The 24,973-nt window shown below is 34.5% G+C and overlaps 1 protein-coding gene across 1 annotated transcript in view; it reads left to right on the plus strand.

Annotated features, from left to right (window-relative positions):
- Positions 1 to 989: 989 nt before the first annotated feature.
- LOC150098981 (dermonecrotic toxin LspiSicTox-betaIE1ii-like) overlaps positions 990 to 24,973 on the plus strand; it is a 32,518-nt gene continuing 8,534 nt past the window's right edge. The window contains exon 1 of the mRNA XM_090405822.1: positions 990 to 1,096. Within this exon, the coding sequence (XP_090261948.1) occupies positions 1,052 to 1,096 (45 nt within the window). The 5' untranslated portion in view covers positions 990 to 1,051. The remainder of the gene's footprint in view (positions 1,097 to 24,973) is intronic.

Genomic DNA, 24,973 nt, shown 5'->3' on the forward strand with positions numbered 1-24,973 from the left:
ATTTTGCCTATGAAAAATAAAGTAACTCTCAACCTTCCTAGATATTTCAAACAAGAGATTTGAACGCACATATAGGAACGCGAATTATGTCTCAAAGTATCTTTCATTCTAAAATTAATAAGCTTTATTTCCTCCCTCTGAATAATTTTCTCAAGTAATATCAGCAAGACATGCACGGCCTTCTTGAGATATTTTTTTTTAACTACAGCACTCAATCATTTTCGGTTTTTTACGGCATGTTAGTCATCAGATGGGTCAATAAACAGCTACCCCTGCTTTAGATGTGCGGACAAGTTCGGTTTTATCACAATAACTCAAAACTTAATTCCTAACCAGACGTTAAAAGTAATTTCGAATTTGAATTTTGTTAGAGTACCTCACATTCGGCAGCTTCTAAATTATATGCAAATAATTTGCTAAAAGGCTTTCAGTTATGGTTGAGATCAAGTACTTATGTATAATTTAATATTAAGCTTTATATATATATTTATTTTTTCTTTCGTTTCAGTTATTTGAACCGCAGGTATCTACACACTAAATATACTAGTTTTTTGTCAGCTTCCGGTTTCTGACCGGAAGTTGTAACTACAGCTGGTTGTTAATATTCTTTAGTTAAATTCTGGAAGTGTGCGATACTGTTGGGAACTAATGTTCGCTTAGAAAATAGATTAAACAGGGAAACGCAGTACAATAGGAAAAAATGATACAGTTCAGTTGATTTCAGTAGAACGCTACTTGCAGTGAACTGGACAAACATGCTGGCGCCAAGGTGGACCAGTCTAGATTTTGTCCGCCAGAGGGAGATGTTTTAGAGGTCATCGTCGGTTAGAAACCTGCCAAACCGTGCTCACAGAGGTACGGAGATGATGAGAACTCTGACGCGTTTTATCAATTGGAGTGTTCTGTTTCCGAATGAAAATGATAAGAAGAGACAGGATGACGTCACGGAATTTTTCCAAGAGAATGTTCTAAAATGGTGGTATTTCTTAACGACAAACATATGCACAGTTGGATTTCTCAACGGCTTGTAGTGAAATTCACATAACCGAACATGGAAATGACGGGACTACTAGCAGTTTTATTATTATCGTTACAGGTAAGCTGCATCCAATTTAAAGTAAAACCATATATTTTTAAAAAAGGTGTTTCAACATAATCTTTCACATTTGGAAGAATAAAATAGTACAGTGCATATATTTTTAAGATATACTTTAAATTTTAAAGTAAAGTAAAATTTTATAAAATGTTTTTAACTTACTTTACGCTTCTGAATTGTATTCCGAGTCGAAACGTATAAAGCAATCCGTATGTTGAAACAGCTCTGAATTACCTAAAGATGAAAAGATAGAATTAAAAATAGAAACATAAAAAGATTTAAATTATATTTAGATATTTAATTTAATTTTCTTTTTCATTAAAGAAAACAATATGCTTGATTTGTCATCAAATGAATTTTGGATGTCAGATGGAACTAGACAACATTATAATTTGAACTTAATGGAACTATATAAATTTACTGCAATAATACTGGTTTGCATTATGAGGAAATTCTGTTATATTTCAACCAATCAAATAAAAATAAATAAATTACGGATTGGAGAAAATAAAAACTTAATGGAAGCTAACCAATGAATTCAATAGAAGAAACTGGATATATTTTATATTTTAGGGTACAGTTTCACTAAGGGCCCGTGGTTATTTTCGCGAAATGTGAATTAGTACTATTAAGTATGAGTCTTGTTTTTTTTAGGACTTCTCATATGGCCTTCGGTTTATCAGTGTAGGCAGAAGTACGCCAAGTGGTAACTAGTTCATGGTTGAAAAAGTTGGTTTTTCCTAATGTTAACCGTACGTATCTGGGTAAAACTGTTTCCTATAGATATGCATGGTTAGTTTTCCATTCTTACTTTCCTTAAACATCACTAAGAGACTGGCTCGATGTGCCAATTCTTCAAATTCCAAAGAGAGGGGGGAGGGAGGAAATCAATGCTTGATAGTTGCACAATAAGATCGACACGTTTTTAATAATATTTTCATCAGTATTTTTAGTATATTTGAAATATTTTGGGTCGACTTAAAAAATTAGTTTTATCGCAAACTACCACAACTCAAGTGAAATTTATCTTACTTAATAGCCATATTTCAATTGAGCAAGTAGTAACTGAATATTGTTTTGGTTGATTGTATTATAAACAGGAGGTAGGCGGGGATTCATAATTGTCCTTGGCTTACTGACAGGAGATTTTGGTCATTCTGTAGTTTAAAGGGTTTTAATAAACGAAAACGAATATCAATGAATAACAAGACAGTCCCAAAAGTGTTAAGCAATTCTTCATGGTAATTTCAGTGTATCAATAGCAACGTTTGCTGTTGTGGATAATAAAAATACTGCTGTTGACACGATCATTGTATTCCTGCAGTGTTCCGTAGTTCCTCCAAATCTAACAATAGCAGGCTACTATAATAGTCAATGTTGAAAATAACGCCCTAAATTTTATGCGAACTGTACACAGCGGAATTAAACTATAGATTTAATGCGAAGTGAAGTAGTATAAAATTCAGGAAAAATTATATAATTTAAAATCGAAAGTCATATTTTCGTTTTGCTTTTATGTCAGTCGCTGTTACCAGGATAGAGAAAAAATAAAAAATAAATAAATTACAGTAGCAGGGTGGGATATCCAATATCAGATATTGCTCCCGAATAGTGAGGGTCGATGATCGAAAAACGGGTAGTGTAATCTATGAACTCATTAGCAAATAACGCTTGGCCGTAATGGTATTGTTTATTTATTTATTTATTTGCCTAAATAGATGAGATTTTTCGATAGATCTGTTTTTGTTTAAAAGTATTAAATGGCAAGTTTTTTTGTTTTTTTTAACTAGTGCTAACCTTTCCTTCCTAAAGTCGCGAAAAGAATTTAAAATTCAGACATTTTTTAGATAGGGGAGTAAATTAAAACAGTGCTTGAAAAGGTTAAATCATTATTTATTTGATTAAGACGGATTATTATATATCAATATCAAACTTGAATATAAGATGAAAGTGTAAAAACTTGTTCATTCAAATCAAATTGATAAATTAACAAATCAGAATATCATCAAATAATTTCATTATTTATACTAGGATTAGTATCTGTATAAAAATAAAATGCTGTCTGAGGAACTAACACAGGTACAAAATGTTACATACTATAATCAGTTTGTATAAAAAAATTATCAGAAACAGAATAATAAATAAATTCGTTCAGTAGAAAGAAATTCATAAAAATTTGTATTTACTTGCAATAAATGGAATTATATAGTTCTAGTAAAAAACACATTTTTCCGCATGCTTTTAACGATAGTTTGGATGATATCATACTAAAGAACAGTACATAATTCTAGTAAATAACTACACAGAGTTAAAAGCATCCCAATAAAAATACAAAGACAATTCTTTTCCCACATTCTGTACTACTTTGTCTAAGGCAGAACAAATTACGTAATTAGTGCCAGTAGTAGCCGACGATGGCTACAAAGTAACGTCTGCCACAGACGTTGTCAAGGCCAAAACACTAAGTCTCCGTTAAGCATAACTGGTTCACCGTAGCAGGCTCGTGACAATTTGAAAATAAAAAGAGTTTGCATTACTGGCAATCCATTGCGAAACATGACAGATTAACGTAGGCTTTGGGTAGTGAGCATCTAATACCAAGTACTTTTTCATGTCTACTTTTTCATGTTAGAGAACTATACGTAAACGTTTATTGACCGCCATTTTATGCATTCACGCATTTCTAACGCGTAACTTTCTTACTTTCGGAAAGTGAGTATGTTCCCGTTTGTGGCCATTCAACTGTATTATTACGGCGTACCAGTTACTCATACTGAGTCACAACAAAGTAGTCAGTCATTTATGTGACGTCATCGTTCTATTACTTTGATTCAAATTTTTAACTCTGAGAAATTTGATAAGCTTCCACTGGAATATTATGACTGAATTTCTTGGAAGAAATAATCACGCCGTTGCTATAGAAACTACAGTGCTTTTGAAATGTGACTAAGGTCTCTTTACGACTAATTTTCTCCTACGCATTCTTTCTTCTTAATATTCCTCCGCCAAGTTCTGTATGTTAAATGAGTCGGCCATTGTTTTTATTTCTCGTGTTAAAATTATATCTACAGAAATATGAGTTAATTTCACATACATCTAAGTGATCGATTTGGATACGTAAAAGTTATTTATAATGGTAAATCTAATTAATTTTATAAGAACATTCCCCTTAAAAGAAATAATTATTTAAAAACAGTAAAAATGTTTTGAAATAATAGGGTACTTATATGTCTAGCAATTCTGCTTTTCGACGATACAATGCATACGCTAAAAGTAAACAAGCCAGAATATAATCTAAACCCATGAATAAAGGAAATGCTGAATTTTGGTGGGGGGAGGGGACTTTTTTCAACACAGGCAAAATTATGCATGGAGTAATAGACTGATTTGTTCCAACTAAAATAAAGTGTCTAAATCAGATGATTTCCTCAATAAATTATTTTTAAATAAAAAATTAAATTAATAAAATTATTTTAAAAAAAATATTAATGTACAAAGACCAAACACAAAGCACATAAAAAAAACAACTGAAGGGATGATAAGAAATATCGATGTAACTGAAATGAAGAAATAAAGTATCCAACGCCCCTCTCATATGTTAATATGTAATAAGCTAATTATGATATGAGGAAGTTTAAGGAATTTTTCTGTGAACAAAATATTTCGAAAAACAAAACATACACAATACGAATATCCTCTCCTGCCTCGCAAACAACAATGACCTTCTTCATGTAGCTTCTTCAGTGAGAGGGTGCAGCACCATGTCCTTCGAGTTCTCTCTGTTGGTGGCTTTCCTTTTTGTTTCTACATCAGTGGCGCACCCAGAGGAGGGGTCAGGGGGCCCTGACCCCTCCAAAGAAAAAGGGAAAAAAAACACTAGAAAATTTTCCAAAAATCTTTCCCTAATTAAAATTCATTCTTTTTTAAAATGTATGTTGTGTCGTGTCTTCTATTTCTACAGTTGCAGATGCTCAGTTATAGGTCGTATGCGGTGCGTAGTGTGTGTATTCTCAAATCGTCTACTCAACTCGGGCCCCCTCCAAGATTAAATCCTGAGTGCGCTATTGTTCTACATAGGCATGTGATCCTGTCCACGATCTTATATCTTCAAGCCATGTACTTCGTTTTTTGCCTCATGATCCAACAACAATAATACTAAATACGCATGCGTGTACACAGACGAGATGTCTATTTGAATGTGTTGATTTTCAATGTTAATCTGCAATGTTTAAGTTAAGGGATATTACATCCCATATCGTTTCTTAGCCGAATAAGAAACTTAAAGAGTTTCATGCTGAATATAGTAGAAACTATATAAAGTTCGGCGATTCCAATTGAAGCCTTTGGCTCTTCATATCTAATAAGTTAATCTGCAATACTTTGTCATGAACGTCTTTTAATATTGTTTGATAGAATTCGCTTTTCGCTACATAGAATTAGAATTTTGTAAAGAGCAGTGGGTGACCCATAATCGAACCCTACCATGACCACAAGAAGTTTTTTTGTTTTTTTTTTGCCTGGTGCTTTCTTGTTAAAGGTTGTCGTGAGAACGACTTGCTTACTGCATAGAACAGCTGCTTATTCTCATGTAAAATAAACAGTGCCTTTCTTTTCAAAGGGAAATCTCTACTCCTTGCAGGGAGCAGAGTAAATAGCCTGTCTTGGGGAGGCGGGGGGTTGATATATCACTCCTTTCTGCAGGGCGTGTAGCGTCGATAACCAGGTGTTCAATCCGCACAAGAACTTGTTAAAACGCCATGAAGTCCGTGTTGTTACTTAGTTACAGGGAAGCCTAAATATAGACGGCCACCCCCTCTCATACTGAAATGAAAGGGGGGTGGCCGTCTATATTTACACGCAACGACTAAAGGGCATATAAATGAATCTCTAAAGGAGTTTACTTTCGTTATTTGAATATAAAACGTAATGCATTGTATTCAGTGGGAAGGTGATGCCTATCTTTGAAAAAGTTCCTGGTGACAATCGAAACAGCCATGAAATTGACATGAATCCCTCATGAATAAATAAAAAACGATTGAAGGGTCAGTGGGTTAGTGCAACTGGTACTAATCTGGTCTAATCTGATTCCCGGTGAAATGAGAATCAGATTAGAACGTCCAAGAATCCTAATTGCGCGAATGTCAGTAAATATGGAACTAAATTAAACTCAAATGAGTAGAAGTATAAGTTCGCCCACCGATTTGAGGTCCCTCGAAACTACTGCGCATGTCAGAAAAATGAGAATCCATTCCGATAATAGGGTAATCAGTCTGTCTTCTGGAATGTAATAATAAACAAACTGACTTTGTTTATTATTACAGGTCGGAAAATGTAGCTTTTCTTTTACGAACATTGTTGATTTTAAAGTGTAACTATTTTGCTTGTATAACAGTTGGAAAAATTTACGTAGAGTGTTAATACGTGCAAATACTGCGTTCTACATAAAACAATGTCACTTCGCTCCATGATAAGTTTCCTTTTATTCTGGGACTTTTTAAAACAAAATCCGATTTCATGAAGTTTGGCCTATGTAGGATAGTCTACATGTACAAGGTATGCTATAAACACCTGCATATTTGAAAAAAGGTACACTGTCTTTAGGGGATCTTAAGGTATGACAATGGTTGATACGTGCTGAGTTGCAATACAACATTGTATAGCAACAATTAGAAGGCCTAGCCATGGGCAGTCCCCTGTCAACAACATGTGCAGACTTGTTTATGGAGAAATTAGAAAATGATTTTCTAGCTAACATTACTCCAAAACCAACAGTCTGGTGGAGATACGTTGATGATGTGTTTATTATCTGGAGAGAAAAAGAAGACGTGCGTACAGAACTTTCCCACATATTCAAATCTCTGTCTCTAAATGGGTATCCTCTAAACCTAATCAATAAAATGCTCTATAATAACAACCTCCAGCAACGACGTATAGCAACTCAGTACGTATTCAACCATTGTCAAACCCTATGTTGGTAATGTCTCGAATAAAATAGCTAGAATTTTAAAGCCTTATAACATCAGAGTGGTGTTTAAACCGACCGCTACCACTAGACAGTTTTTAACATCCCCAAAATGTAATTTTTTTTTAAATATGCAAGTGTTTACAGCATACCTTGTACGTGTGGACTATCCTACATAGGCCAAACTTCAAGAAGCTTAGAAATTAGACAGAAGGAACATGTCGGAGACGTTAATCATAACAGAACAGACACCTCAGGTTTGGCGCATCACTTCTCAACTTCAAACCACGTTATAGATTGGGATAACAGCTCAATGCCATATGGAGGAAGATTACAGATGTCGAATATTTAAAGAAGTGGTCCTACGAACAGGAAACAACCTTAATAGAAACCAAGGAGTAATATTAAAGGATATTTGGAAAAATCTTATTAACTCATTAAGTTTAGCGGAACTACAGTACGCCAAAAACTATGTAACGCGTATTTATAATAATGGCTGAAGTTTCTCGCTTCACGCATAACATGTCACGCGGTGCCTTCAAATTTTTATTATCTAACCGTTACTGTTTTCCTTTGATTTTTTTCGCATTTATTAGTTTTTTTCACCGTTTAGTCTTGACAAAGCTAGTCAGTTTTGCTAGCGAAATTAGTCTACGAATTTGTACAATGAATGAAACCTATGGTCTTATAATCCAAATATCTGTTTTGTGTTAATTATAGTTAATAAAGACCAATTATAACTTCCAACATGAGTAGAAGTAGTTTATCCTCAAGTATATCAAGAATGCTTCATCAAAATTCAGATAAAAATTGTTTCACGTTCTAAAATAAATAATAACATACCAGCTGAAAAAAACGCTATAGTATTACACATTTTGACAACCTTATTAAGTCTAGACAATAGTCTGTGGTTGAAGCAAGAAATACCTCTTCTCGGTAGACTCTCTTGTAGGATGCATAATAGAGCAGGATGGGTGTCGAATACACACGAAAATTCAGCCTTGCAGAAAGTAAAGAGACTTGAATCCACTTGAATAAGGCTTATTGTCAGTTTGTATATAGTGGGCAGGAACTTGGAGTAAACAAAGGCGGTGGAAGTCGCTTTTGTATCATGAAATGCTTCTAAAGTGATGTACTGTATGTCAGCCTGGTTATCAAAAAAAAAAAAAAAAAAGGAAATGTGTCATCAGTGTTGTAAGATTACCTTGAACTTCCTCTTCGAAGCGTCAGTCCACGAACCAAGTTCGGCTTATTCCAAATAGTGATTGTATTAGACTGCAATTGCAGTTTATGGCCACATGCAGACAGCACTGGAATGTATGACATGTTTACATTTGGCGAAAATTCACCATGACCTGTTAAGGATCCGCTCGCTAATCTCCTTGTACCTTAGAGATTAACATACTTAGAGTGAACCCAATTAAGAATTCTTAAAGTGCTTTACAGTTAAATCTGCAGGTTTAAGCCTTTGGGGATGATAATAATACTGAAAGCCTCATTATACCTTTTGACCAATCCAGAAAGAAGACCAAGGAAATACAAGGAGAAAAGGGTTTCTTTTCCCTTTTAATTTCCATATGTATAAGTTTTGTTACGTATATTTCTTATGTGCGATCTAAATTTTGGACTTAACGACATTCTTGTACTCAAAATATTCCTCAAATGTGTCTATTTTCTCTTAATTTTTGTAAAATATTTCCTCGATCCTTATCTACTAATGGCACAGTATCGAACGTAAAGATTTATTAACCTACACCATCCTTCATCTATTTGGCACGTGGTGGTATTGGTGATATCAAGTTTAGTTTTATGACCAATAAAATGAACGGACTCACCCCACCCCACGAAGACAACATAAAAATATTAAACACACAACGCTTCTTCGGAATTGTTTTCCCCTTAGTTTGCAGAAGCGAACTCTTCTACTCACGTGACATTTTATCTCAAAATTCTACACCGTCTATTCCTGCCGTCTTACACAGCTGCTTTCGTACGTTAGCACTCCCATTCTGTCTCTCAACTAACACACACTGCACGCGCGTGTGTTGGTAGTGCGTTATTTGCATAGCGCACTACCTCAATAATACACCCAATTTCGTTTTGGTCCGCATGCATAGTGTGTTACGCAAATCCTTTGCCCATTGGAATCTGAACATAAGCCATCGTGACGTCACAGGTATGTCGCTTCACAATAGAATATCCACATCGCATCATGAGACTTCTCTACTTCCAATGAAGACATTATTTTCATGTATACAATTCCTAACGTTATAAGAAGCACATTTTCAACCCTTGTGGGTGTGCACGCTTTAAAAAATATTTATAATACATAAAGGGAAGCGGTAGAAGGGATTAACTCAGAAGACTTCCATATTCATGTGTGTCCTTGTAACTTCCCAGTAACTAAAGATATGGCTCGAGATGTCTTCCTGTATAATACACGTGGGATTTCTACTCGTGTTCTGTTACCAGTGGTGTTGGTGCTGACCGGGACTTGGTTCATCCACTATTGCATACCTGACATTTGACAGCCACTCAGTCGGTTCTGAGAGAAACTTCCACATCTGATCCATCTCCCTACTTATCTCATCCATCTCCAGATTCTACTATTTTCATCGCTGACACTGCGCAGAATCGTAATCATAAGCTAAATGAGCAATAGTGCTAATTATGTAATAGTCATCATGGTGGCAACAAACAGCAATGATCAGCCCCATCTGAATATTACAAACTAGAAAAGTTACTCATTTGCTGCCCATCTCACATACGGATATCAAGCCAAAATAGTGTTATTTGGTTTAATTCCGAATATCCCGTTCTTTTACACTCCCCCCCCCCTAGGGTATAAATTGCATTCACCTGTTTTTCTGAACAGGTCAGAAGGGGGTCATCAGACCTTTAGGCACCCCTACTTCCAGAAGCTTCGAATTCCTTGAAGGTTTAATTAAAAAGACATTTTAATCTTCTTAATCGGTGCTTGTGGGGACAGGTAAATTAATCCTTAATGCTGTAGGAAATTAACAAACGATCTCTTGGATTAGTCACAGTTGACGTTTGACCTGTTTGTACGTTGCATATTCCATTGTCTAACCAGACCCAAACTATATGTATAGTGGAACCTGTTGTCGAACATAATTTGTTCCTAAAGGCTGTTTGAAAACTGAACCCATAAGAATTAATGTAAAATGGAATAATCCGTTCTCGAACCCCAGATGATTGCTTATTTAAACCTTTACAACAGTACTTCATGTATAAAATCGTACACAAAAATAATGAAAATGCATAAAATCTTATATAAAAAGATTAAACACAATAAATAGATAAAATATAGACGGAAAAGGGTGATCTCTTTCCACAAAACTTTGCACCTCACCCCATTTCACACACATTTCTTTGATCAGAGAACTAGGAACCTCCCTTCCTTCGTCTCTGAAAACAGTTCTTCAACATTTCTTCAACCACCGTCTTTTGCTGTTCCTTCTGAAGGTGTTCCAGTTCTTCCGTGGTGAGCTCATTCCTGTGGTCCTCCACATCGGCATTGCCAACTTCCAAGCCCATGCTTTTGCCCAGAGACACAACAACAACATCGACAACAGCAACAACATACTCAGTCTCAAAGCCCTCAGTGACTCTGTATGTGCTATACAGTCTGGCCACAATTTTCTCCAGGCCGAGTTTATGGTCATGTAAGTCACGTGCACCCAAGCTTTATCAAGAATATTAAGCAATGGAGGATATTGAAGTGATTTTTCCAGAATTCTCTGAGTGTTAATTCTGTGTCAGAGCTCACTTCAAAACACCTTTGAAACAGTGCTTTGGTGTAGAGTTTCTGAAGGTTCGAAATGATCTGCTGGTCCATGGGCTGGATTAGAGGAGTCGCATTAGGAGACAGGAACTTCACTGTGATAAAAATCAAACTCCTCCACCAACTCGTCCTGTTTGGAAACGGTGCGTTTTGGGTTCGGGAGCCGATTTGTTCGAGATGAGAGGCGTTCGACAACCGAGGTTCCACTGTACACATAATACAATAAGCAAAAATCAATCGGGGGGGGGGGGGTGTCAATTTATAGAAGAGGGGTATGTAAAGGTCGTTGGCTAAAAAATAATGCCTGCGCATCTGGGATTTCTCAGAGAATAAATGTTTGTCACAAGAAGTTTTAATCTTATTAAAATTTCGCGATGCTTTTTTTTTTTAATTCCACAGTCTGCTAGTGATATCCGAAATCTTCAGTCCTTATGGGATATCATACTCGGGTTGCTATGCAGAAACAGCATATCCCTTCTCTCCAAGAAGTTGGAGGATCTGTTGGAAATATGGATTACTAAGCAGTGTAAGAAAGTGAATAGAGCCTAATAAACAATCTAATAACAATCTTGTGACTTTCGGTCACTTAACACTAAGAAGACCACTGTAGTGATAGTAACGCATAGCTAATAAAATGCCGTGATGGGCTAGTAAGGTCAAACGTACTCTCTTGACATTCCTCTTAAAAAGCTTGCGGCTATAGTATTGGAGGAATACTTCTGGGGGGGGGGGGAAACTACTCCACAAAATAGATGATTACTGAGAGCAGCTGGCTTGGTGAGTGTGTTAAAGCAGTGCTTCCCAAACTTCTGGATGTCAGGGCCCCCTTTGCAAAAATTAAAATATTTCACGGCCCCCCCTCGAAAAAAAAATCGTAATAGAGAGATATATTATTATAATATTTATTGTATTTATATTCAATACAAAACATACACAGCGAATATTGCAAAAATCAAATGCAAATATTACATTTTTTGCCTCTTACCGTTTGGTTCTGAAGACGATGCGGGCTGTTCTGGTAAAATATGAAATACTGTCTTTTTTTCAGTCTGTTTCTGCTTCTTCTAATTATTCGCGATAATTTTTTTTTATTTTTTATCAGCCACTTATCCATCTCAGGGTTAAATTTTTTTAACGTAGAATAGATCAAATAATATCACCACTTACCGATACTGTCACACCACAGACTGATAACATGAAATTAGTGAATATTACTTGAATAAGGGAATCCCCGGACCAGGAACATTTTTCACTTTTGTGACTTTTCTCCCTTTACGGTAATTAACCCTAACGCGAAAGAGACAGCAAAGGCAGGTTATTAAAACGTGCATATGATTGGTGCGGCATTAACAAAAGATTGCGCAACCGAAAGATAAAAAAAAGCATAGCTGACAATTGAGTTGAAATGCTAACTCTCTTTAACCGATATTCATATGTGAAACTGCCATAACATTAATTTTATATATATATATATATATATATATATATATATATATTACTTAGTTTTAACACTTTTACGAATTTTAGCATGTTCGGTTGAATTTTATTGCTGCCTTGGGAAATCGAACTCACACATCTAATTAATAACAATAGTTTTTTTTAATTAGATACTGTGTTTGCCCGTGCAACATATGGTTTTGTTTCAGTCTATACAGCATAGTTTCTGTATGAGAGGACATGTGATTCATTAATTAGTGTGTTTTTATCCCATTTGTCTCTAATTGCACTATTTGTTGAGAAATATATTACACAGACTGCTCATACCTTATTCACTGGCATAATAAAAGTACTTGTTTTTATTGCCTCTGCAGTATAGTGGTTGTTAGGGAGGGGTGTTGTTTACCACTGCAAGCGAGTTACTATCTCCCCACATGAACTTGTTTAAGGTTTTTTTCATGTGTGAAGTATATGCGAAACTTTTATTGGTAACTGAAAACTAGCTCAGATGACAGTGATAATATGAAACGAGTTTTGATATGTATATAAAGTCAATATCAACAGTCCCTGATTACGAACGTGTGATGAAAAGGACAGGAAGATTTAAAGCTTCCCTGGAGAGCATTCGAAGTAAATACAATTAACCACTGCTTTGAAATGAAACATATGAATAAGCAATATTTACTAATATTCGTTAAGCGCAGAAATACGCAGGAAGCAAAGTTTGTGAACCAACACTACTGTGTGAATTTTCCATTAAAATATAAAAAATAACAAAAAAGAAATAATAAATAATAAAAGTTAAATACGTTTCTTTTAAAATAAAAAAAATCTACTTAGTCTTAAAACATTTTAATTTTGTTTTCATTATTTCACGGTCCCCATCAACAAAACCTACGGCCCCCAAGGGGGCCGCGGCCCACAGTTTTGGAACCGCTGCACTAGACTAACCGCGCGGACTGAAAAAGAGATCAAACGTAATTATATTCCAAGCCTGAATTAGAAATTTAACTCGGCCGACTAGTAGTGATTATAAAAATTATTCCGTTAAAATATTAAACAGAAATATTGCCAGGAGTTTAAGATGAAAACAGAGGAGAAAGTTTGAATATTGTATACGTATAAATGGTAAGTACCTGAGAAAAATTAATACGAATCAAATTGCTATTCTGTGCGTCAGTTTTGTTAGCTTGTTACCATCAGACTGTACCGAAACTCATGAGGGTGTAGAAAGAGAGGAATTCTGCATCACTGGAAGCAGAAAAATACATACGAAATGAGTATATAAATAACAGAAATATAGTCTCTCAAAGTGACATTGATGTGTTTCGTTTAATGAATGTTCCCCGTTGTATGCTAATTTGAGATACTTGCTCAATGTTGGCTCGGACCTTGAATCAGTAATATTAATTTTCGTGCATTTGTTTATAATGTAACCAAGAATGACAGTAATAAATACATAATATGGTAAGTTTTAATAAATGAGAGTAGAATTATGAATATTTATTATGGCAGAACAGAGAGAGAGAGAGAGAGAGAGAGAGAGAAGACTTATTATGGAGAACTCAGATAGAAACAAGAAGTATTAGGAGAAAAAGCAGAAATACAAGACAAGAAATTCAAATGGACGAACTAGGGTATTCACCCCATTCCTTCTTTCGTCTATTTATTTAGCTTTTAGCTTACAAGAATACATTCATATGCCACCGCGCGCGCGAGCGCACGCACGCACACACGTTATAGAAGTACATTCAGTAAACTAAAATATGCAAGCGATGTATAAAAGGATACAATAGTGCGAGGCGACACTATAGTCAATACCTACATATAAAAATATGTATATAAGTCCATAGTCATTGAGATAAATCATGACATAGAACAGAGAGAAATACAGAGAGAGAGAAAAAAAAAACTTATTATGGAGAACTGAGATAGAAACAAGAAGAAGTCTTGTTTCTGTATTACCCCATTCCTTGTTTTTTTTATTTAAGTATGAAGAATACATTCATATGCCAACGCGCGCGCACACACATACACATCACACACACACACGTTAAAGAAGGACATACAGTAAACGGAAATATGTAAATGATGTGTAAAAGGATACGATATTGCGAGGTGACACTATAGTCATGTGTACATATAAAAGTATGTATATATTTTTATATGTACACATGTCCCTAGATATTAAGATAAAACATGGCATAGAACAAAAGGAGAAAGAGACCAAGGGAGAGAGACAGAGAAGACTTCTTATGGAGAACTCAAAGAGAAACAGGAAGAAACATTATGAATAAAACGCAGCAGAAATATTGTATAAGACACAAAATTCAAATACATGAACTAGGGTATTCCCCCTTCCCTTATTTGATTTATTTATTTAGCTTTTAGCTAAGAAGGATACATTCATATGCCACCGCGCGCGCACACACACAAATACTCGTTAAAGAAGAGCATACAGTCAATTAAATATGTAAGAGATGTATAAAAGCATACAGTAGTGTGAGGTGACGCTATAGTCATGTATACATGCAACAATATTTATTAATTTAATTTAAATGATTAACACCGAGATAATATATAATAAGGTTTAATGAGAAACTACTAGTTTCGTTGGTAATCCATATATACATATTTTTATAAACATATAAAAATATGTATTAGAATTCATATTGACACATAGAAAAACATGGAATTTTTCAGTGTGTTTTTGTATAGGAGATATTCCGTTAGAAGGAGAAAAAGAAAAGAGCATAAAGAAAAAGGGAAACATAAATAAGTGCATATGGCCTTTCTTGAACCAGAAAAGAAATATGCCGCTGTAGAGAGAATATCTACAAAATCAATAATATTGATGAAACATGTAGGCGAAGACGCTGCTTATTAGATAAAAATAGGAAATAATGTATTAAGAATTTTGAAGTCGGGGATGAATAAAATTAAGATTTCACTAATCGCAAACTCTAGTGTCAAATATATGATATATGAAGAATAGGGTGAATATATAGGAATATGATTTAATAGGTGTATATTCATCGTGTAGTTCACAGATGATCAAGTACTAAATGAGCAGTAACTGACTGACTGACGAGAGAGAGAGAGAGAGAGATTTTATTCAATCAAAATGGATAAAGAGGACCAGACTTTTGAACTGAAAATAAACTCTTTCACTAAATAAGTTATCTAAATAGACGTTGAGAGAAGGGAAAACAAGACCTCTCTTAGGTAGGGAAACGATAGAAAGGTGAATATACTCAAGTCTTAAGGATCATTTACACCAAAAAAAGATGCGTCTGTCCAGTAAGTAAGAACAAGTACAGAAGAACAGAACGAAGTCTAAGAATTCCCTTCGTATTGTGAAACATCTCTAGGAAAAATAAGAAATAAATCTCTTTAAAGAGAGAGTCCTTTCACATATGAATTCTAAGTATGCACAACTTGATATTTAAAAATTAATTCAAAGATAAATGTAGTCAAGTGTGATATAAGAAACAATGAGAACTGACCGAGTGAACAATATGATGAAATTTAAAGAACACTCACTGTTGAGGAAGATATGTGTTAGATAATAAAAATGGGAAAATGCATATAATGGTTTAGACATATCATTAGGATATATGATGAAAATATCCAAACGAAATTGAAAAACGGAAACGAACTGGATGAAAAGGAAGTCGGAACATAATAAGAAGTACACGCATGAATGTTGAAAGAGGCTGATATAAGATTAATTTTAATGAAAGTGGTTTTCAAACAACTCGATTAAGAGAAGAGAGTAAAAATAACATGGATTCGTAACGACAAAATAATGTCTATTAATAGTTAAAATTAAGCCCAGATTTTTTTACAGTGTAAAACCTGAAATTAAGAATCTTGAGATCCACACAGCCAGAAATGGCGCCATTTTGAAAGTAAAAACTTATTTTAGATAGAGAAAATAATATATTAGGTATTGTTTATATTTTTAACACTTACATTACATATAATATAATGATAAATGCATATCATTATACATTTTTTATTAACAGTAGCAGAAATACGCATTAGTAAAATCACTTTTAATTATTTCTATAATTATAACTATTCTTAAAGCTAATGAATGAAAATAATGAAAAATCCATTATGAAAGGGTATAACGATAATTAGCAGCCACCCAGGAAAAGTCACATCGGAGATGCCCTGCCGTTTTATTGTGATAATTAAAAGACGTAATGTCGGCCATGAGCATGAATGTCTCCGACTTTTATTAGTGGTTTTGATTTAAACTTTCATAGTGCTATTGGAGAGAGTTCGATTGTTTTTTTCTTAAATACAGCAATACAAACCAGAACAACTGAAATGTTAAAGGATGTAATATCACTACGCCACATTGTTTTTCGAAGACAAAATAGTTCGAAGACGCAATCATACTTGACCGTGAGGGAGATTGCAAATGCGATTATTTCGTGCAATATTGTACCATATCCTATGCGTATCAACTCAAATGTCATATTTTATAATTTAAAAACAAAACAAAACTTTAGTTTCCCTCTCACTATTTTGCTTCAGTCATATTATTTAAAAAATTGCATGTTTCCCATTCACTACGTTTTTCAAATTCATTTGTATACCAATATTACAATAAAGATTAGATTCCTTACTTGTTTATATCAGGCAAAAAAGTAAACAGACTTTTTCCGATTTCTCATTTCAGAAAACATGAAAAAATCAATAGAAACAACTAACCATTGTCTAATATTCATAATAATGTATAATATCTGGAGACATTTCAAAGTAAGTGACACCTAAACTTGAGATATGTTTTCCAGGTCTTACTCACATCTTAAAACATCGAGTAGATGCAGTTTCGTGATTGCAAAGAAATACAAGAGAAAAAAGAACTGTTTCGAAGTTTACTCACTAGGCGGCAGCATATAATCAGGATTTTCTTCCCTCCCTCTTGTTTGTTATCTAGACCAGTGCTTCCCAAACTTCTGGATGTCAGGGCCCCCTTTGCAAAAATTAAAATATTTCACCCCCCTCGAAAAAAAATCGAATAGAGATATATTATTATAATATTTATTGCATTTATATTCAATACAAAACATACACAGCGAATATTGCAAAAATCAAATGCATATATTACATTTTTTGTCTCTTACCGTTTAGTTCTGAAGACGATGCGGGTTGTTCTGGTAAAATATGAAATACTGTTCTTTTTTTGAGTCTGTTTCTGCTTCTTCTAATTATTCGCGATAATTTTTTTTAATTTTTTATCAGCCACTTATCCATCTCAGGGTTAAATTTTTTAACGTAGAATAGATCAAATAATATCACCACTTACCGATACTGTCACATCACAGACTGATAACATGAAATTAGTGAATATTACCTGAATAAGGGAATCCCAGCACCAGGAACATTTTTCACTTTTGTGACTTTTCTCCTTTTACGGTATTTAAGCCTAACGCGAAACAGACAGCAAAGGCAGTCCGCTTATTAAAATGTGGATATTGTTGGATTCTGATTATGTAGATATTAGAGTAGTTATTATTTGCTCAGAAAAAGGATACCTGGCTTTCACCCAGGAGGCCCGGGTTCGATTCCCGGCATGGGAACCATGATCATCCATCACAAAGGTTACATTTGTAAATATTATTTAATGTAAATAACTTAAATTATAATTTGATATCATGTAATTACCTTAATTATATCTAATAATTAATTGTTTAATCAAAGATATGTGTTAATAGTAATAAGCTTCTGTATTAAATATTATTAAGCTATTTTATTTATTGTTATGTCAATATTATAAGAACTTGTATTTGTAATTTAACTACGCATTTATTGAAATGCAAATATTCTATTTATTCTTGTTTGTGAAAGTTTAACGTTATGTAGTAACTGAATGTAGTGGTATAATCTTATGTAACGTTAGCGAAAATGTTTACGTTTATTTGTTGTCATGGAAACGCGTGAAATAAACGAGCGCGAGTGGAACAGAGCGAGGGCTAAAAAAAGAATAATAAAAAAATATAAGAGGTAACAAGAGAGAGAGAGAGAGTTGGGACGGAAACTTGGAAGTGAAAGGAAGCAAGGGCATAAACTAGAGAAGTAGAAGTAAATGAAGGGTTCTTAAGGGCAGGAGTTAAGAGGATAATTTTTGTAAGTGAGCAAGGACGAAGTGAATTTTATAGTTAGCTGAAAGTGAAGCCAGCAGTAATAATAAAAGGGAAATTTATGCTGTAATCGGATAATATAAAAAGCTGGACGTTCAAGGAAGAATTCTGAGTAAACCCAGTTGGTCTAGAATTGCGGCTTATTTCCGATTTGCCCTAAGGAGAACCGCACAGTGTTTTAATTAGTTTATGAGTGGTAACAAGGATAGTTGAAGTACCCTGCAGTCGATGTCTGGATTTCTGAAGCGCGATTGATAGTGTTTTAATTATAACTGTGGATAAGTCTTGTAGATGTGTTCTTAAGTAAAATAAAAATAATTTAAAAGTTTGCTCACAACGTATTTGATGTACTAGGAACTATTTCCGGTAAGGACTTCTTAGTGTATTATTTCAATGCTTGAAGAATTGAGTGTTAATTACGCTACGCTTAACCTAACCTCAACTGTGGAAACTCTTCGTGATTGAGAGTTGAAGTTGAGAATTGTTAGAGAGATATTTTTAACTATTAGTGCCTGCGATATTTTGAACTTATAGCATGACTGAGAAGTGTGTGAAAACTGATTAGATAGGAAGTTCTATTATATTTATATATGTGTAGGAACTTTGTAACTCAGAAGCTGAGAAAGTATATGTGAAGGCTTGGAAGGTTGAACTAATGTGATTGACTTGGCTTAATGTTTGACTTGTTTTTATTGTTTAAATTAGAAGTAGAATTTATGTATGTGTGTGTTATATAGCTTATATTAAATGTTTGTTTTTGTTAATCAAAAGTTGTATTTTGCCGGAATCTCTTTTACTGCACCATTCATAAAATATTCGAACCAAAGCGGGTAAATTAAGTACGAAATATACTCGGTCAGTATATATATTAAGGAGAAATAGTTGAGGGTTGATTTTTCTTCAGTTCTTGAACTAATTCAGATATAGAGTGGCGCAGTCTTTAAATATAAATTTTCTCTATATTTGAATTAGAAACCAACTAGCAACTATTTTTAGGTTAAGAACATCGTAGTAAATAACATGTCGGATCCAAGGTACAGATTAAGACGAAGTAGGATCCAACAATATGATTGGTGCGGTATTAACAAACAATCGCGCAACCGAAAGATAAAACATAGCTGACAATTGAGTTGAAATGCTAACTCTCTTCATCCGAATTCCATATGTGAAACTGCCATAATATTCATTATATATATTACTTAGTTTTAACACTTTTACGAATTTTAGCATGTTCGGTTGAATTTTATTGCTGCCTTGGGAAATCGAACTCACACACATCTAATTAATAACAATAGTTTTTTTTTTTTAATTAGATACTGTGTTTGCCCGTGCAACATATGGTTTTGTTTCAGTCTATACAGCATAGTTTCTGTATGAGAGGACATTTGATTCATTAATTAGTGTGTTTTTATCCCATTTGTCTCTAATTGTACTATTTGTTGAGAAATATATTACACAGACTCCTCATACCTTATTCACTGGCATAATAAAAGTACTTCATTTTTATTGCCTCTGCAGTATAGTTGGCTGTTAGGGAGGGGTGTTGTTTACCACTTCAAGCGAGTTACTATCTCCCCACATGAACTTGTTTAAGCTTTTTTTTCATGTGTGAAGTATATGCGAAACTTTTATTGGTAACAGAAAACTAGCTCGGGTGAGAGTGATAACATAAAACGAGTTTTGATATGTATATAAAGTTAATATCAATAGTACCTGATTACGAACGGGTTATGAAAGGGAGAGAAAGATTTGGAATTTCCCTGGAGAGCATTCGAAGTAAATACAATTAACCACTGCTTTGAAATGAAATGAATAAGCAATATTTACTAATATTCGTTAAGCGCCGAAATACGCAGGAAGCAAAGTTTGTGAACCAACATCAATGTGTGAATTTTCCCATTAAAATATGAAAAATAACAAAAAAGAAATAATAAAAGTTAAATACGTTTCTTTTAAAATAAAAAAAAAATCTACTTAGTCTTAAAACATTTTAAATTTGTTTTCATTATTTCACGGCCCCCCCCCCCCCCTCAACAAAACCTATGGCCCTCAAGGGGGCTGCGGCCCACAGTTTGGGAAGTGCTGTGTTAAAGGATGTTGGGCAGCTGTAGCTACAGGTTTATCAGAAATAGGAGGGAACTTGATGGATGCCAGTTCTGCTGAATGCCGAAAGAGGATGTCGGATAACTGAACCCGTCCTCTTCCAAACAGCATCGAGTATTTCTAGAGAGATTTTTGGTGCACCACCACCACCACTCCAAATATGACCTAAGTATTTCAAGGTTGAGCGGATTTGGGATTTCTCCGGAGTAAGTAACTGGAAATGCTATCGAAGTAATGCATATGTCAGGAAAAACTGGGAATAAGAGTCAGTCTGAGAAGAGATGGAGAGCTAGTCTCTACTGCTAAACCAAAAGACCATAGTTCTCCGTAAAGGGAGAATGGGGGTCTTGTTTTGCGAGAAAAAAAAAGACCGCCGCTTCAGATGTTCGAGAACTACAAGGTTTGTCGTATGATTAGGACGAGAGTGCTATCATCAGAAAAACTGTGAACAGAATTTGAAGTCAATGAGAGCAGTTCGTTTATTGTATGAGGAAGCGGGCAGGAGAAATAACAGAGCTTTGAGGAACACCTGCATTAACAGGAAAATCTGAAGAGAGAAAGACAGATAGAGAGAGAGAGAGAGAGTCAGTTACTAGAAATGGATAGATTTTAGTACAGACAGAAGCAGAGAAATCACGCTATTGGAGAAAGAAAAGTAAGGAAAAGAAAAATAGGGGAAAATGTAGCACAACTAAAAATACTACTTCAAAACTAATCAAAAACTTACAAAATAATAAAATACCTGAATTTAAAAAAAAGAGGTAAATATACAAACAATTGTCTTTGAAAAAATGGTTAACCTATTTTCAGAATCTGTAGATCGATGATAATATAAAGAAGTAAAATATATGAAAAAAACAACAACAAAGAATGATCTATCGAAAATATTGCGATGTCAAAAGTAAAAAAATAAAGAATAAAATGATAAAAAAAACCACTGTGAGAAGACAATACGAATATGAAACACCTTATTATTTGCATTAGTAATATCAAATAAATTAATATTATATAAAATTTTAGATAATATTATCGAATGGGCAAATGCATACTACAAAATTGTTGAATGTGTGCATAATATATATATATATATATTAAATAAATTAAAAAAAAAAGGAATTCAGATCAAAGCGACCTTAGACTGGAACAGGCCATTTGTCCATGATAAGAAGAATACCATAATTTAAGGCTGACCATTCGTGGTAAATACGGCCATTTAATAAACTCTGTTTGGAATAAATATTTAGATTTCACTCTACTTTCAGTAACTTAAGATTCACTTTAGGTCATCATTAAAAATAATAAAAATACTCTTCCTATATTACCTAACTAGCTTGACAAAAATATTTTTTTGTTAAAAGTTGTGGCTTTTTAAACATTTAAGATAATAGAAAAATCAGTTTAAGTGAGTTTGTAGCAGATACTTAAAATGAAACTAACGATGAATTGAAAAAGAGTTTGATAAATTGATAAGAATTTCTATTAGTTCTCGCAAATAAATACAATCCTATTTAAAGATTAAAGAGTCCATGACAATCTGCGTTTGTTTATCTGAAAATATTTTCACTGTTTTTTTTTGAATTTTTATCGACTAGCAGAAGATATGACTTCTGATAGTAGAAACTAACAAAACAGCTTCCGGCGGGTATGAAATATTTCAATATAGATGGCGCTTCTACATTATCGTTATTTTTAACAAAATTGAAAGAAAACAAATGCATTGGTGTTGATAAAAGTTCAAATATGTTTAAGAAGGTGTTTCTTTCATATCCAAAAGCATTCTTTATATAAAGAAGTTTATTTATTTCCTTCCTGATTATAAATGAATAAACACATTTAGATAACTGCATCTATTGTATTATACTGCATCTAATGAACAAAGAATTGCGAGCTCATTGCTAACACACAACGTTTTCTTTTTGACTTAGAATTGTTGGACTCTCACTTCTTATATTTTGTGTTCCACCAATTAGCCTATATACACTTATATAGGTGTAGTCAATGAAAAATAAAGTCAAATATGAAACGGAACACTCGCTCTATATCTTTGATCGATCTCCGCTAGGTAATCAGAGGCCGGACATGTTATTTTCCGCTCCTGCCTTGCGTCACCTTTCCCAAACTTATTGTCAAGGAAGCACCTGCTTTTTGAATATCGCATATTGCACGATTTATTTATTTATTTTTTTTTTGAGTGCCACCTATATCTGAAACTCGCACGTGCTAAAGCAACTAATTTTGTTTAATGCAGTTGCTAATTGTTCTACGTTATCTTTTCCCTGAAGCTCATGTATGCGCGTTCCCCCCCCCCCCCCCAAGACCTCCTTCTCATGCTGTAACCACTGTAAAGTAGCACTACAAGGAATAAATAATTACATTAAACATCTCTTCTGAAATTTTTAATTTCGCAACAAAAGACAACTTAGTCGTAGGGAGCCACGAGCCTCATGCACTTTTCAAAGGATGACCACGAAACAACTGTCCATAAATCACTGAAGGATCAAAACAGAATCTATTTGTTCCTACTTACTACTATTTTCCATTTACCTATTACTCCTGTTGACCTTGTTTGGACCAAGAATTTTAGCTTTGTACTCAATTAATGCTATAAGAGGATCGAGGAAGATAAAGACAGTGAAGCTGTCTGCAAAGATAGAAAAATCAGAACTCCATGATGGAAGCAAGAAGTTAGAGGCAGTGTTCGAAAGAAAGAAACCATATATGTCCAAACAAATAAGTCTCAAGTGCCCTAAGGAAAATATAAAGAAAAATGTAAGCTACGTGTAAAAGTAGCAAAAACTTACAAATTGAGGAAAGAATGTCGTACAAGGAACTAGAGATGATAAAGGTGACATGAAAACTGAAGATAAACTTCTAGATATCTGGAGTAATTATTTTTTGAAAGACTTAAAAAAAAAAACAAGGTCACAGAACAGTGGTAGAAAATGCAATTAGCACTATATATCAATAGTTGAGGTAGGAAAATTACCTCCAGTACGTCTCCAAGATTCTATAACTAAATTGAATAACAGCTGTAACAAATATGGCATGAAAATCGACAATAAAAAGGCCAAAAACTATGAAAATATTCAACTGCATTCTCATGAAGAACCTATAGAACAAATAAGGTATTTCAGCTATTTAGGCACAGTTTTAGTGAAGATAGCAAATTAAATATTGCAATAGATAATAGAATAAGCAAAGCTGGTATGTTGGGGAACTAGTCGAAATAAATTTATATGGAATAAGAGAAATTAGCCAAGACCAGTGGCGCACCCAGGGGGTGGGTCAGGGGGCCTGATCTCCCTCCAAAGAGAAAAAGGAAAGAAACAGTAGAAAATTTTCCAAAAATCTTTTCCTAATTTAAATTATTATTTTTTTTATTTATGTTTTATCGTGTCTTCTTTCTATACTACTTATGAATTAGCGGTCACATAAGGTGGGAATACCCTGTAGCACTCGGGAATCACGGCCGCTGTGAACGCGAAGCGAACAACGCAGTCAGAGGAGATCACAGGTATCATGTATTGGCGATCACTGCAGATGCTCAGTCATAGGTCGTATGCAATGCCTAATGTCCATTCTCAAATCGTCTACCCAACTCGCCCCCCCTCCCCAAGATTAATTAAATCTTGAGTGCTCTGGCACCCCCCAAGATTAAATCCTGAGTGCCTCTATCCAAATAGAGATCTCCTCCACGTCTCAAACAGCTGAAATGAAAGCCTAGCACTCGTTACTCTCGATCAGGAAAAGGTTTTCGACAGAGTAGAGCACGAATACCTTTACTAAGTTCTAAAGGCATTCGACTATGGTCCTTTCACTACTGATACAGTCCAACTGCTATACAGATGCACTCCGAAATCAACAACAGGCTCACCCGCACTTTACCATACTCTTGAGGAATCAAGCAAGGATATCCCCGCTCTGGACAGCTATAAACACTATCCATAGAACAAAAGAGTACACACAACACCATGATCTCCAAACGAACCAGCATATGCCGATGACGTCACCGTAATAATACGTAATGACGAAGAAATGACAGTAACCCATGAAGCACACAGATTATATGCACAAGCCTCAGGGGCCAAATTAAACTCTGCAAAAACAACTGGCTTGTGGTCAGGCAGATGTAAGGCTAGAACTGATTCTCCCATTGAATGTACCTGGTCAAATGAAGGACAAACATACTTTGGTGTACACATGGGGAACATCAAAATTTTTAATACACTGAACTGGACAAAGCTGCACAACCGCTTTAAACAGATCCTAGGAAAATGGAACAGCATTCTTTTAACGTCTTTGTTTTAGAGGAAGAGTCATAATAATCAACCAGATGACTGCGGGTGTGTTATGGCACACCTTCAAAGTTCTGACACCCCCCCCCTGAAGACTTTCTCCATCACATTCAAAAG

The sequence above is a fragment of the Typopeltis vanoorti genome, chromosome 15 (genome assembly GCF_054136105.1).
Source record: "Typopeltis vanoorti isolate ZY-2024b chromosome 15, IOZ_Tvanoo_1.0, whole genome shotgun sequence".
NCBI lineage: Eukaryota > Metazoa > Arthropoda > Arachnida > Uropygi > Thelyphonidae > Typopeltis > Typopeltis vanoorti.